This window comes from Lepidochelys kempii, chromosome 1 (genome assembly GCF_965140285.1).
Source record: "Lepidochelys kempii isolate rLepKem1 chromosome 1, rLepKem1.hap1, whole genome shotgun sequence".
Lineage (NCBI taxonomy): Eukaryota > Metazoa > Chordata > Testudines > Cheloniidae > Lepidochelys > Lepidochelys kempii.
This window is the reverse complement of record NC_136380.1, coordinates 109,905,285-109,920,953: the sequence shown is the minus strand read 5'-3', so window position 1 is coordinate 109,920,953 and position 15,669 is coordinate 109,905,285. Positions and strand designations below refer to the sequence as shown.

General features: G+C 39.1%; 1 protein-coding gene across 7 annotated transcripts in view; it reads right to left on the bottom strand.

Moving 5' to 3' along the window:
- Positions 1–609: 609 nt before the first annotated feature.
- Positions 610–15,669, bottom strand: part of ARHGEF7 (Rho guanine nucleotide exchange factor 7) — a 195,196-nt gene continuing 180,136 nt past the window's right edge. For 4 of the 7 annotated variants that reach the window (XM_073349944.2, XM_073349964.2, XM_073349993.2 and 1 more), the window contains 4 exons: positions 8,758–8,857; positions 8,109–8,163; positions 6,878–6,910; positions 610–4,073 (listed from right to left, as the gene is read on the bottom strand). In XM_073349944.2, coding sequence (XP_073206045.1) covers positions 3,951–4,073; positions 6,878–6,910; positions 8,109–8,163; positions 8,758–8,857 — 311 coding nt within the window. In that variant the 3' untranslated portion in view covers positions 610–3,950. The remainder of the gene's footprint in view (positions 4,074–6,877; positions 6,911–8,108; positions 8,164–8,757; positions 8,858–15,669) is intronic. The other 3 variants (XM_073349954.2, XM_073349973.2, XM_073349996.2) reach the window with 1 other exon arrangement.

The following is a 15,669-nucleotide window of genomic DNA, read 5'->3' as shown; positions in this document are numbered from 1 at the left end:
TTATATTTTATGAAAATGTATATCAATAAAGGCAGTAAGAAAGCTAAAAAGTTTTCCTTCATATTAAAATCATACATCACGCACTAGATAAAATTTAACTTTTCACAGTGAAGGGGAAAAAAATCATTGTTTAATTACAACAAAGTGATATAAAAATTGTAGTAGTCAGTATCAGGAAATTATCTGTGACCTAGACCAGTGGTTCCCAAACTTGTTCCGCTGCTTGTGCAGGGAAAGCCCCTGGCGGGCCGGGCCGGTTTGTTTACCTGCCGCATCCGCAGGTTCGGCTGATCGCAGCTCCCAGTGCCCGCGGTTCGCTGCTCCAGGCCAATGGGAGCTTCTGGAAGCAGTGGCCAGTACATCCCTCAGCCCACGCCACTTCCAGCAGCCCCCATTGGCCTGGAGCAGCGAACTGCGGGCACTGGGAGCTGCGATCGGCCGAACCTGCGGACGCGGCAGGTAAACAAACAGGCTTAGCCCGCCAGGGGGCTTTCCCTGCACAAGTGGCGGAACAAGTTTGGGAACCACTGACCTAGACTATGGTTGAATTTCTCCACAATTACTGTAAATGGATACCCTGGATTCCTTAAATGATTGGCATAAAGAAGGTTTATACAAAGGCAGTCAGTTGTTTAATTTTTAAGATGTCATGACATGGTGAAACAAACAAGCACATACATCATTTTAAGTACACAGTAATGTTATGCTACATTTTTGAACAGTTTAGAACTGAAAGTGCTTCACATCTATAGGATAAGAAATGGCTTCACCTCCTCATCCTTAAATGATGAGAGCAAAGAAATAACCCCTTAATAAGTTAAATAAACAGTGCCCCATTTATCCATGCGTATATAAAGTTCCCAACAATTCATAAGGTCACACTGTGAAATTTACAATCTTTATACAGTATAACAAATTTTAGAAAAAAAAAGTTATCTAGACATATCTTGATTCCCAAAACCCTGATTTTGCTCTCTGTTGTAGAGCGAAGGACAAAAAGCAACATACTGTATTAGCCTTTTGTTGTTGTTGTTTTTTAATACAAATTTCCTCATCCCAATTCATTTTGAACAACCAGCATTAAATCATGATCATATTAACTGCTTAATTCTAATATCAAAGGCATATTCAGTAAGATACCAGTATGGGGGTACTGTCAAAGTAAAAATCATCATTAGATCTCACATGTACTGTCAGCAAATTCACACAGCAATGCTTCTCTTTCCAATACAATGTAAAATAAGATCATGTTATGATGGAAGCTGTTCCTGAGTTAAAATTTGCTAAATACTGCTAGATTAAATGTTTTCCTTTTATGTTTTTCCTCTGGAATGTCTTTTCACCAGTACTCAACAGAAAATTAAAATTCACACTAAAATAAAGGCTGAGTAAATCACTTGGATTTCAATGCCTGAACTTTACAACGTCAGCATACCTGAACAAAACTCAAATCGCATTGCCATTCCCAAATCTAAATTCAGGAAAAACATGATATATTTGTGATGTTTAGCATCACTTAGCTTACTCTTTTTAAAAGTAATGATATAAATTCTGCTAAACAAAAGGGCAATCAAATTTATCAGCCCTACATTTTGGTTTGAATTCAGCAACAGAAAATCATTTCAAGATAAGACACTGTAATTAGTAATGAGTCTTTGCGAAGATATCTGAAAATCTCTAACACACCTGAATGCTTTAACTTTTTCTCAGTCTGTTCCTTTAAGAATATGGGACCAATTTTCAAATGTGAGCACATGGAATTAAGTGCCTAAAATATATTTAGATGTGTAAAATGGTCATTTGGGGTCTATGTGTCCATTTAGATCCCTAACATTAGGTTCCCAAGCTATTAATTTAATCCCCTGTATTGTTAAGTGATGATATTTTTATCTTTCTATTGTTAAAAGAATCTCCATCCATTTTTTTCAGCCAAGCAATTTGAACATTCACTTTTCACCAGAGATTAATTGAAAACTTTATATGAAAAATCAAGTCTGTAGTAAAAATGGACTTTTCAGAGCAAACTCTAACAGTCACCTTGATAAAATAACAGTGCATGAGCCCTATGAAAAATTGAGAGGAATCGCATCCATTCTACTTTTAAAATGGTTTATCAGATAAAAATATTAATGAGTAATAAACGTAACAAGAAACAATCTATTTACCTTCATTTGGGCTCTGCTTCAAGAAAGCCTTTAAGCGTGTACTTCAGTTTGAAGTCAATGGGACTTAAGTTCAAGCTTAAAGTTCAGCAGATGCTTAAGTGCTTTGCTGAATCAGGGCTACAGTAAGTACCACTGAAGTCAATGGAACAACTTGAGTAAAGGTTAAGACCTTTTTATAACATTGATAAAGCCAGTGCTTGAACTTGATATACAGGTGGTTATGCTATACCTCCATTTCTGGCTGCTGTCAGGTGAAAAAAAAAAAAGAACAGAAGAGTTGGAACACACCACTTGAGTGGACGATACACCTCTCCCCTCTAATTTGATGACTAAAGCAGAGCAGAAATTTGTGTCTCCTGGTGCTTGATCCAAAGCTTATTGAAGTCAATGGGTGTCTTTCTATTAACTTCAATGAGCTTTGAATAAGATCCTTAAAGAGGGCACCAGCTGCAGTTCTGTAGTGTCCCTATTCTAAATCTATGAAGACACTGTAGTTATTGCAGTTATAAAACCTACATGGGCTGAATTTTTTAATGGTGCCCACTGTATGCATTGCCGACCTTCCAATCTGCCAGAGCTGCAAATTACAAAACACACTTTAGTATAACAGATGCCGCAAAAAGGCCAATTGTAAATACAAACCTTATTTCTAAATTTGATTTTGGTTATTCATGCTGCGATGGAAACAATATTGTTTTACATGTGATAAGAGAAGGGGATGTGGACAGAGACTATTCTTATACTGAGGGTGTTCTGAATAAAAATATCCTGCCTACTAAAGGCAGAGCAGAATTCTGTCATTAGGCTGGCCTAACCTGAGTGGCCTACTCATAACTAGATTTTGAGTTTGTTTGATTATCGTGACCATAAAATAAATATTTTTATTCACGAAATTGAGATTAGGATTTTTTTTTAAAATGATCAGCCAGTGTACGTTAAAGTACATGCACAACAACAGAAAATGTAGTACACAAACACCTACAAATCAGTCATAAAAAAGCAAGCAAGCACATCAGTCTTTAATTGGCCCAAACAGTGTTGTATATTAGTGCTCCAAACAAGTGTAAATAAATATGCCACGGGGCCATTAGAATGAAACAAAAAAATGGTGTCAATCCACAATTTATCGTATCTTTTTTGATTTAATATTGAAAAAGCATTTAAAACTGTGTTTAAATGTTTGCACAGACATAAATAATGTTAATTAGATGATTTAAATACATTGTCAATAAGAAAAAATAGGTTTTGTAGATTCGTGCATGTGATATGAGTAGGGTAATTTGAAACAAACCTACAAATGATCCAAACACAGCATCAAAGAACTCTGATCTTTCTGAGGTGAGAGTGTACTGTTATTTCTAAAACTTGTGACAATTATAATAATGGGAAAAAAGTACAGTATAACATTGTATCAGCCCTGATACATCAATTACATAGGCATTCAAAATTACAGATATTTACAAGAAAATATATATATATATTTAATTAAAAAGCCACTGAAAAACATGGACTTTTAGTCAGCTGCTGCACATTCTGCAAAATGAGGTAATTTAGATGAAAACAAATTAGGTTTTGTAAAGTTCAGGATCCATGGTCTCCACACTTATAGATTGCTTCCATTGAAAGGTTTGATTTGTTTGTATACGTTACAAGCAAGAAAATCACTAGATCCAGTTAAATTCTGCTTTGTAGTGCTCTTGATGCAACACTGACTAGTCAGAAGGCTTCCCAGTTTGATTTGACAACTGGTCTTTCAATAGAAAGAAACAAACAATGGTAAATTAGTTATAAATTGGTTTCATCCCAAGAAGGATCATTCATATTCTTTAACACTTTCCTAACAAGCTTTTCCAGGTCCTTGCGAGCTCTTTGCTCTTCTTCTAAAGATTTCTTCATCTTTTTGTTATCCTGTTAAAACAGAGGACAGATAGTTTATGGTAACTTTTTTCAACAGCAAACTGATCTTTCCTCACCAAAATGCGTGCTGCTAACTGAAGGGCAGTGAGGGCTCTTTTAAATAAACGTCTATTTCAGATTTTGCTGTCTGATGCAGCTATTTTGTGTTATACTTATTCAATATTCAAATGTTACTTACACAATTACTTGGTACAGTGAAGCAGAAATGCCTAATGGAAACTAAAATGCTTCTCTCTCATATACATAGTTGTTATTGGAAACAAGCCACAAATGGAAAACAGTTTTAAAGTCTCTTGTGAGAGTTTACGCACATAAATAACTACTATGGAAAATATTTGTAATAACACAGAAAGAGAATGAAATAAAAAGATTAGAATGAAAAACCTTATAAGAACCACTTATACCGTCTGGTATTTCAAAGTTCTTGACACTGAACTCTACACACTGAAATAAGTTTCACAAACCTAAAACACTACTCTAGAGCTCACACAAGCTTTATTTTGCTTTATTGAGAAATCTAAATTGCTTTATTGGTCAGGACACTGATATTAACTATCATTCTTTCTGACACATGCTCTGTGACTTCACTTTCAGCTAGACAACCACCAGTCAAACAAAGAGGCCTAAGGTATTACCTGAAAGACAGCTCCTCTAATTCCAGTTTCATCACTTGATTGTGAGTCCAAGTCTCAACATTTTGCTCTGTGTTTGAAACTTCAGCCCACAACCTTTGGGGCCGTAAGTAAGGGTGCTACCAACTGAACGCTACTAATGCTTACATTATACAATCCAGTGGAGACTGAGGTGATATTGGTAGGGGCTGGGGGAAGCAACCAGAGGATACAACATGGATTACATTAAAGCCCCCAAGACTGAGGGTGTGTGCCTGCTGTTTGTCATTCAGATTTGTAATCTGGACATCTCACTAGACTCTCAGCATCTATCAGATGATTATATAGTGGCAGTAAGCAGTAACTGCTTCTCCACCCCCCTCCCCCCATCTGCATCAGGTTGGGAGTGAAATCTTTTCTCTCAGACACAGACCACACTTCTATCTTTTGTCACTTCAAGACTGGACTGAAGTAGTATGCTCTGCTTGGTGCTACGGTCTGAAATAGCTTAGAAACCGAAGGTGGTAAGGAGGGTGGCACTCACTTCTTAAGTGGTGTGCCTCACCATGAGGACATGAAACCAGTGGTCTGGAATCCACATTGGCTGCCTGTGGGTTTCCAGATGAAGTTTAAATTCTTGATTCCTACCTATAAAGCCCTACGTTGCCTGGGACTTGCCTCGCTTAGAGATCACCCCACTCCCTATGTGACACTGCCTCAGTAGGGGCCTTCAAGATGGCGCCCCCAAGGTGTGTGAGAGAGGAAAACATTAGCAGGGTGTTCTCCATGTGGGCCCCTGGACTTTGGAATTCACTCTCCCCATTAGTCAGAAATCGTCCAATGGTTAACAATCCTGGCCTATCTGAAAAGTCCATCTATTTGGAGAGGCCTGGGGTGCAGCGGTAATGTTTGGATCAGGTGAGGATGCAGATTTTTATCTCGGGGCATTGAGAGTTCTGCAGGAGTTAATGTGAGGCATTTTTGTTTTGCGGACTGGCTGCTTTGGTGCAAAGAAATGCTGCTAGTTTACTTTTGCTGCTTTTGTCTTAACTGAATTGTGTTTGTAATGGTCCATCAAAGGTACCTAGAGCCTGGGATAGGCATTCTTTATATGTTGAAATCAATACAAAACCCCCCATACATTTTATTTTACGCAGCAATTGTGATATTTATGGGGACATATGGATTGTGACTATTTCATTGGTTCTGGAACAAAAATTTTGAGAGAGAGAGAGAATACGGATTCATATTTATATGTATATAATTGGATCGGCTGGGTGTTTTGTGGTACAACGGAAGGGAGATTTCATCTAATAGTCTCTAGCTCTGGAAGCGAAGATCACTTAACTACTTTACATATAGGGAAAAGGGACTAATTTAATGGCTTTTTTACCCACCCGCACATTCAGGAATGCAGATGTGCAGCAGCAGAGAACAACAGTTGGGACTTCGCAAATCGAACTGATTCTGTGTGTTGGTTGCATTTTTAACATCTCCAGCGACAATGTGTCTGACTAGGAGACCAGATAAATTGCACCGGGCCCTCCTAGCAAATGGCAGCGGAAGGCAACTATGGATTTAAGTAAGTTCCAAGGTCTGGCGTAGACAGTTCTATCCATTACAGTCTAGCAAAGATAGAGTGACAGTCTTTGATTCTTGAGAATGACCAGAAATTGATAAGCATATTCTTGCAATACTTTTATTATACATCTAGTTTCCTTTAGGCAGGCACAGCCAATCAAGATTTTTTAAGAACCTAGAGATTCTATGCTTACCCCAAACAATAAAAGACCTTGTGACCCTGAAAGTGTGGGCTGACTCGTAAGTTACAGAGAGGAGGATTGGAACAGCCCAAAGACCACGGCAGGTACACAACAGATACAAATACATCTACATGAACATTTTTTCCAGTAATACAATCAAGATCAGTGCTAACCTGGGTTATCTGCTATATAAGGAACGTGTACACAATTAAAAGCCTTGTTTTAGCAAAGGACTAAAGCGAGTGGTCTGACAGTGGGACTATTCACTTGCTTACGCTATGGGTATTATTTAGTACTCATACTGTGGTAGCAGGTTGGGTCCCCAATCACAGATCAGGGCCTCACTGAGTCTGAACAGACTTTATTCTGTATCAAAGAACTCTTTTCCCTGTTCTTATGAAGTTTCTATATGCCTTCTTACCTGTAGGTGAAGCTCTGAAAATATGGACCCGCACTGAAAGAAAGCAGTTACAAGTATACCTGGGTGAAATCTTATGTCCGAAAATGTCTTTTTTTTTTTTTTTTTTTGGCCAAAAAAATTTGCAGAATCAGATCAATCAAAACATTTTGCGAATTTGTGTTCCATTTGCCAAATTTTGGGGGGAGAAACCTTCCCCAAAAATTCTGGGGGAGGAGGGGGAAGGAGGTGGAATTTTTCCTTTTGACATTTACTAAATGAAACATTTTTATTCTAAATTATTTTTTGTTTAGAAATTTACATCAATTTATTTTTAAAAGTTTTTAAAGCTCAATAAAGAAACCAAACATTTTGTTTCAGGTCAAACTAAGTATTTTGTTTAACCTGAAATTTTTTCAACTGTTTGGATCACTGAAAATTTTGAAAAATTTTAGTTTTGGGTTGACCCAAAGCTAATTTTAATTTTCTTTTCATTTTTTTTGAATGGCCAACAAACAAACAAACAAAAATCAGTTATTTAGACAGCTCTAGTTGCAAGTTCCATGCTAGTTTCTCAAGGGGAATTCTGCAAGATGTCTCACCTAGGTGATAAAATAATATCTGAGCTAACTTGTGGCATGAATGATTTTTGAATTGCGGCCACATGACAATAAGTGAGGGAAAGGAAATGAAAATGGCTCTTCATCTCCTGAAATGAGAAAATATAAGAATTGATCAAAAGGAGGTGCTCAAGTACCTGGGGGGGAGGGGAGAGGAAGGGAGGAACTGGAGAAGGGAGTAAGGCCTAAATAGAATCAGACATATTTAAACCACTGAGGTTATTATAGTCTGAGTCCCAGTATCTTTGGCTTTTTCTATTTTTCAGCTGATATGGTAAACTTTTATAGTATTTTAAATTTCTGCCCAACATGTCACAATTTAGTGCAGTTTGAAAACAGGACACGTTTCACTTAGTCAACTCACGGAGATAATATACTTAACTCCTTTCTCCTGGGTTTATGTTTTTGTTTTGTATTATCTGCCCTCAGTTTCTAAGCTCCTTTTTTTTTATTCAACTGGGATAGACCTCCTTTTTTGGACAAAAAGCTGAAGATTCTGAATCTAGTCCTAACCCTGCTACTGAAAAAAACATAACCCTACTAACTTTAATAATTATTTGCTACAACTGCACAATCTGCACACTCCCCCGCCATCCACAAGTGTTGATAAAATACAGTATGCATTATTTACCAACCTGTCTTAATTCCTGTACTTCATCCTTTAATGCATATACTGTGTCAACAAGGCTTCTAAAACAGAAGATTAAGATCCATTACTATTGTTTCATAAAGTGTAAATGAATTAACAGATTTATATATTATTACAAGGCATCAAGTACCACGAAATAAAATCCAACACATGAAAAATGAAAAATCATTAAGCAAAAGAGCCTGCTAGCACCTATAGCTTCCCCGACCCTTTGCTTAATGTTATACATTCTTATTAAGACATAACCAGCCAGTCAACTCCTTAGAAAAAGGACCGATCATCATATTTGTAACATCTAGCATAACTGGGGTCACTTTATTTGTCTCTAAAACACCAGGCATGCCTAGTAAATTAAGTTATATACACTGTAAAATAAATACTAAATACACAGTTAAAAAGAAGCGTACAAGTTGACGCTAAAGGAAAGACTACATCATTCAGCAACAAAATTGATCGATTTTCAGCTGGTAGGTACGCTCTGAATAACCAGCGAAAAAACCTCCACTATATCACAACTGCTGTTAAATCTACTGTTACAGAATAAACTGAAAAACAACTTCACAAGCCAAGTCTATCAACAAATTACTTTTGTGTAAGTGTGAAATTTACTGTTTTAAATGTAGACATTTTCTTACTTTTCTTCGATCACAGTCTGACCATTACTTTTTGTTTCTTCTACAATAATTTTCTCTTCCTCTGGAAGCAGCACTTGGGGAGCAGACTCTTTACGGGAACCTATTACAAAAAAAAAAAATTACAAAATGAATAGCATGCACACAACACCAGAGCACTTTCAAGAGATTATTGTTTCATTTCTATAATGCATGACACACTTTTATGAACCAAGTATTTGCTTTAAATTGTTTTTCTCATGAACACACAGCTATTGACTTATATCCTTTACTTCTTTAACAATGTTTTTCTGTAGACTCTGGAATTTTAAAAAAAAAAAAATCTGACCCATTTTTTCCCTTTTTGTTGTTGGTGGAATTCCCCGGTGTTGTCAGTGGTGATGCTGTCCAGAGATCAAGGCATAGTAAAATATCTGTCTCTTTGAATTTGTAAGAGTCATGTGGATTCACCACAGTGAGGTAAATGAGAGTTTTGTGTGCGTATATAAACAAATTGCAGTCAAGCCTTTAGGGCTAATTCTGAACTTATTTACACCAGTATAAATCAAGAGTCACTCCAGCAAAGTCAATAGCTACACCAGTGAGAGGCAGTAAACGTGAGATCAAATGCTGAAATTGCAGTTTCAGGGCACAAATGAAATCAGTCACATAGGAGTGGGAGTAGCAAATAAATAAATAAAAAATTGAATTTTTTTTTTCCAGAAAGCAGGCTATTCTTTATACATCAGAGAAGTTTATAAATGATGCTATTTGTATATACATAAATAAAGATGGTGCTTTTTTACTCATATAAATTGCCACATTACATTATTAAAATCATTATACAAAGTACACAGTTAAAAAAATATAAAAACTATAAACTATAAGGGAAAAAATGATTTCACAACAATCTCAAAACACATCTCCTTCAGCACCATTTTACAATGTACATTTTTATTATCATTCCAAGATGATGTCTCTCTAAGATAATTAGTGTAAATTGTGAAACAGGTGGCTCTGAACAGATACTGCACTGCTTTGAAGGCATGTGTCTTTCATGAAGCAAACTGTTCTAGAAATGATAGTTAATTAGGCTGCAACAAATTACTAGCATTTTTCAAAAAGGTTTGTAAATAAAATGCTTCCTAAGCATTTGTTTAGGATTACATATTTAGTTAAATAAAGCTGATAAAGCTTTGGAGCTGTGTCAACTTTGAAATTATAGACAATACCCACTCATTATCATGGTCTTCCTCTAACCAGGAATGTATTAATTTTAGCATGATTTCAATTTACACCCAATAAATGCGTATTGTGGGGAGCATTTCTGTTCGTGGAAATTTGTTCATTCTTGATGACCAGATGCTTCATTATAATATTGCCTTTGCTTCACAGATGGTAACAAAATGCTATAATCTCTGAACACAGGGAAAATCATGTTGAAGAACGTGAGCCCAATGAAAGACATGAACTATCAAACCACTGCAGTCATACGTTCTGAGAACAGATAAGCCAACAGGAGAAAAATAAACCCCTGCTTACTGATACAGAAAAGCTCAAACTACTTTTCAGTACATGAGGGCAATCAGTTAAATCAGTGGGAACAGTCCTTCGGTAGGCCCTGAAGATCTAACGGTAGATTCACATCGCTATACAATAACGATCATGAGAAAAGGATCTGAGAGCAGAATCTGGTCCTAAACAACCATAAATCTTATATAATAAAAAAGGGTCAAATACTGTTTTAAAATTAACTCATGCTGTTATATAATGTGAAAAATCATAATTTTGCAAGGAAGGAGTGACTTGAAACATAGGCACAGCAGAGCTCTGCATATGTGTTGAAAGAAATTTCTCTATTGGCACTGTCCATCATAATTTTGACTGATGCAAAAATTATTGTCTTGTGCTTATTAATGACTAATAAGCTGGGGAAGTGCTTGAGGTAGGCCAGGCTAATTGTGACATGTCAGGTTATTGTGGAGCAATGAGATAAAATTATTTTAAGAGGCTAGCACAGGGACTGGCAACCTTTGGCACGCGGCTTGTCAGGGAAATCCGCTGGCGGGCCGGGCCGGTTTGTTTACCTGCAGCGTCCGCAGGTTTTGCCGATCGCAGCTCCCACTGGCCGCGGGAAGCGGCATGGGCCGAGGGATGTGCTGGCCACTGCTTCCCGCAGCCCCCATTGGCCTGGAATGGCAAACCGCAGCCAGTGGGAGCTGCAATCGGCCAAACCTGCGGATACTGCAGGTAAACAAACTGTCCCGGCCCGCCAGTGGATTTCCCTGATAGGCTGCGTGCCAAAGGTTGCTGATCCCTGGGCTAGACTAATGATCTAGCAACATTGGAGTTTGGGTCCGAGAATCAGTTTTGAGCACCCCAAGGGAGCAGGGACAGAGGGTGGTCTTTACTTGGGAAAGAGGAATGTCTTGTATTTCTCTCCAGTGACTCCCTTTACCTAATTGAAGAAATGAAGCATTTATCTCTAGATAGAGCTGCATCCAAGTCTCTGTGCTGGAAATAAGGACACAGTGATATTGGGCCTTTGGAGGGGTGGGGATGGCACGGGGAGAAAGATAGTTAAACCCAGAAAATGTTACAAATGTAAAGCTATTTCACAAATACCATATCTAATCTATGTATAATCTACACACACACACACGATATATTAATCATATATAACCATATCTGCATATATATGTGTATACGTATATTAAAATTGAAACAGACCGCACAGAAAATATCTTGTGATACTGGGGTGTAGAAAGCTGAAGTAAAATTTAATCACATTTTATAAAAAAGAAAATGTTCACATGAATAAACACTGTACGCACGCGCGCATACCAGTTATGAGAAAGATAAACTATGTCACTGGTCTTTTGTGGGCCAGAGTGTATAATAATGATGAAGTCAGAACATCGAGAGCTTCATTGTCATTCTTATTGCATTGACAAGCTTCCTAATGTTGTAATTGTTTTTTTTATTGTTGCCACCATACGACTCTCACTGCTCTGTCCTCAGATAGATGTGTTTATCTTGTTCCTATGAAAAAAAGTAATTTTGTATTTCAGCCTGTCATATTCTATTTGCACTTCACAAACACCTGCTGATAGAATATTAACAGAGGTACGAGGAAACATACAGCATTTTTCAGCCTGTAGTAAAAACATCTTAGTGGAGCAACTTATACAGTACTTGCAGAAAGTACAGATTTGATGCGATAACGGACAACAGAAAAATGCAAATCTCTATTAAACTGTTTTATTGCTCTGATGATTCTTTTCTATACCATCTTTGTTATTTTAAAAGAGAAACCATATTGACTTTGCTATATTTACTTGTAAATTTGCATTTGAAATAAGTTTTCATCTCAACCAGAAAATCTAACTTTGCTAATGGAAGGTGTGTGGCTAAATCTCCTGAAGGGCTTTGAAAATCTCAAAGGCCAAGAGTGAATAAATCCTCAGCCCTCTCCAGTCCCTTTATGCAGAAGACAGCCACAAGACTGTTTTCAGATGACCTCCTTGCAAGCTACGGCATAGGGGGCATGCCTATGGAGTGAGGCTGGGGACAGAAGGGGTGTGTTGGGTGAGGCTGGGCTGAAGCATGCAGTATTGTAGAGACTGCAGCGGTGCTGCACCTATATAGCAGACTCAGAAGGCCTGTTCAAATTACACCAAGGGTCTCTCCAGCTCCCAGAGAAATGAAGAAAGGATCAAAAGGGTGCAAATGTGGCTTAAAACTACCCCCTGTGCTGCACCTCTTAGAGGCACAACAAAGAATCTCATCCCAAGTCTTTTAAACTTTAAGGACAGAATCTACAATAGCAGTAACCTGTTATTTTCATTCTTTAAAACATAGTAATAACTGGGCCCCTCCCACAATGGCCTGCTGACCTGAGATGAGATTAGTGATATTCCTAAAAGGACAGTAGTTTCATAGTCAGGTATACATTCAGACAAAGATCTACAACATAGCCAGGTCTACACAATTTTGGTTCTTAAAGCTCCAAAATACCAATTTAAATAAAGAAAAATCAATCCAAACATTATTTGGCAGCATTGCAAAAGTGCAAGAAACTTGTAATATTACTCCTGGGGGAATTTCTGCACCACGGCACATGCACAGAATTCATGTCCCCCTCAGATTTCTTTGCTTCCCGGCAGAAAAATGAGTTTCTGACAGGGAAACAAAGGGAAGCTGCAAGAGTAGTCACACACCACTCCCTAGCTGTGCAGGTACATCATTTCAGGCACTCAGACCGCCGGCAGAGAGGTAAATGACTGCAGGGTTAGGGACACCCCAGCCAGTGGCTCCTACCCTAGGCTGGGATCAGCTGCTAGTCCCGGCTGGGCTGGAGGCAGGAGAGGATGGGACTTTCTCTTCCCCTGCAAGGAGTAACTGGGGCTGTGTCAGACCCACCCCCAAGAAACCTCCCCCAGTTGCAGGAAGCTCAGCATCCTCCCCTGCTTCCTGCCCCCAATGCTCCTCAACTGTGGGGGAAGGGGTCACTGTATGGGGAGCTGATTCCCCCATCCGCCCAACCCCCATGCATGCGGACGTCCCATACCCAGACACTCCCACCAAGCCTAATCCTGTATACCCAGAACCCCCTAGCCCTCCATACCCGAACCCTACCCCATTGAACCTCAACCCCTGCACCTGGAGCCGCCTGCAGCCAGACCATCTCCCACTGAGCTCCCTTCACTCAACCCCCCACCCTGACTTGCCCCACCCCCCTGCACCACCCTGAGCCTCCACATCCAGACCCCCACGCCACTGACCCCCAATTAGCTGTGCCCAGACTCCCACCCCACCAAGCTCCACTCCCCCAGCACCCAGACCCCCCCTGCTGAGACCTTCACACCCAGACCCCTCCGCTGAGCGCCAAAACACTTTCACCTGGAAGCCCCTGCACAGTCCCATTGCCCTTGCACTTGGAACCTTCCCTGCAACGAGCCTCCAGATCCCCCTACACTTAGATCCCCCACTGAGCTGCCTGCACCCAGATTGTCCCACACAGAATCCTCTCACACCACACCTGGATTCCCCCCACACTGAGCCCCTCCACACTTGGATCCTGCCTGATTGAGCCTGCCTGCCCACACCTGGTGTGCTTGGCCCTCTGCGCCAAGGCCCCAGGGTATTTCTGCGGCAGGCCCAGGCCTTGTGCTGTGTCAGGTTTAGGTGCAGCCTCACCACTGAGTTGGTGTCCCCAGGGTGGATGGTGGGGAGGCTGCAGGATGATCTCCCACCTTCATGCAGCTAGTGGCCTGTGCTTCCCACTGCCATGCTGGAGCCTCTGCAATTATTTATTAACAAATAAAACTTGTAGAATTTTGCAGAATTTTAAAATATTGTGTGCAGAATTTTTTATATGTTGGTGCAGAATTCTCTCAGGAGTATAATATAATCATGTTGTTTAAAACGTCCGAGCAAACATGTTATTGCATTCTGAACAAGTTGTACATGGTGAAGCTGCCCTACCCTTCCTGTGAACGAATTACAATTAAGGTGCATGTCAGGATGGCATGTTTTACTACTGAGATGATTGTCACAAAATAAAATTGAGATGGATTGTCACAAAATAAAATTTGCATACACGATGCAAAACTGTACAACTGAAAAAAGCCCAACACTGCCTGACACAGAAAATGCAGAGCTGAAAGTTATGCCAGGTTTATGAACTCAATTCACTACATCCAAACACACACAACCTCTATCAACAAGCAGAGACACAAGTTTCTACCCAGCAGCAAGACTTCTGTTTTCCCAGGGATGAGGATGAAGCAGCTCTGATGCTTCCTTCTAGCAATATCCTCCAAGGCACAGGCTAACTTGTAGGATCCACAGGGTAAGAGAAATCCATTTGTACATCAGCTCATACTTGGTACTCTATGCAGTATTAAGAGATTTCAGATACACACTCTGTTAACACGGGAAAGGAAAATATATATACTTGCAGAATGCACATATCAGATCCCTCAGTGATCACAGTGCTTTTAGTCAACACTGACTGACATCTTCTAGGCATGGATTATTCACATGGGAGGGCAGTTTCAGACACATCTGGAACATTCATCAAGCAACAACCTATGGCCACTTATATTAAGAGCCACTAAGACATTCACATGACAAAAACGGCCAGTTGATCTCACTTTAAAACCAGCATTTTTAGACCGGACAAGACTCATGACCCTGCTTAGCACAACTCCAAAGGAAAGCCAGAATGTAGACTGGAATCCACCAAAGTTCTCCCTGGCGTCCAACTGCACCTATTTTTAATGGGATTGGGGTGGACTACAAAATGACACATGCAAGAACACATTGATATATGATGCAGCTCTATTGCCTGCACAGGAGCTGCCTCAGAGATGTCTGATGGTTGGTTTTAAATCTGACATGAGGCACACTATATGAGGGTATCTGGATAAATGCAAACATAACTAATTATATTTTAAAAGGAAAGTGAAAGGGAGAAAACAAAAGGTAAACTTTTGTAATAACCACATATTAGGCCTTTTCCTAGATTCAGACCTTGGACTGGTTTAAATAAAATTGTTTTTTAAAAAACTATTAAGAAACAAATACTCTATATACACTACAGTTTAACAGCTGTTAATTACAGTAACTGGGAGTATCAGTGATGACTGGACTAAACAACTTGTACAGATTTCGTTCTGTCTTTAGCTTTTCATATTTTCAATGGCAAAAATAAGTGGTGAGGGGGCAGACTTTTACACTGATCTAAAACTTTTGTAACTGCACAGTTTTCACATTAATGCCAGACATTCTTGCTTTCTATATCTCTTTCTACAAAAATCTGATTTTTAATAGAACGGCAAATCATTTTCTATTGTAAGAAATTATTTTAAAAATATCTACTAATAGGATTGACGGGCTTGAGTTTCAAGGTCAAGTTTGGAGTTCAAATTC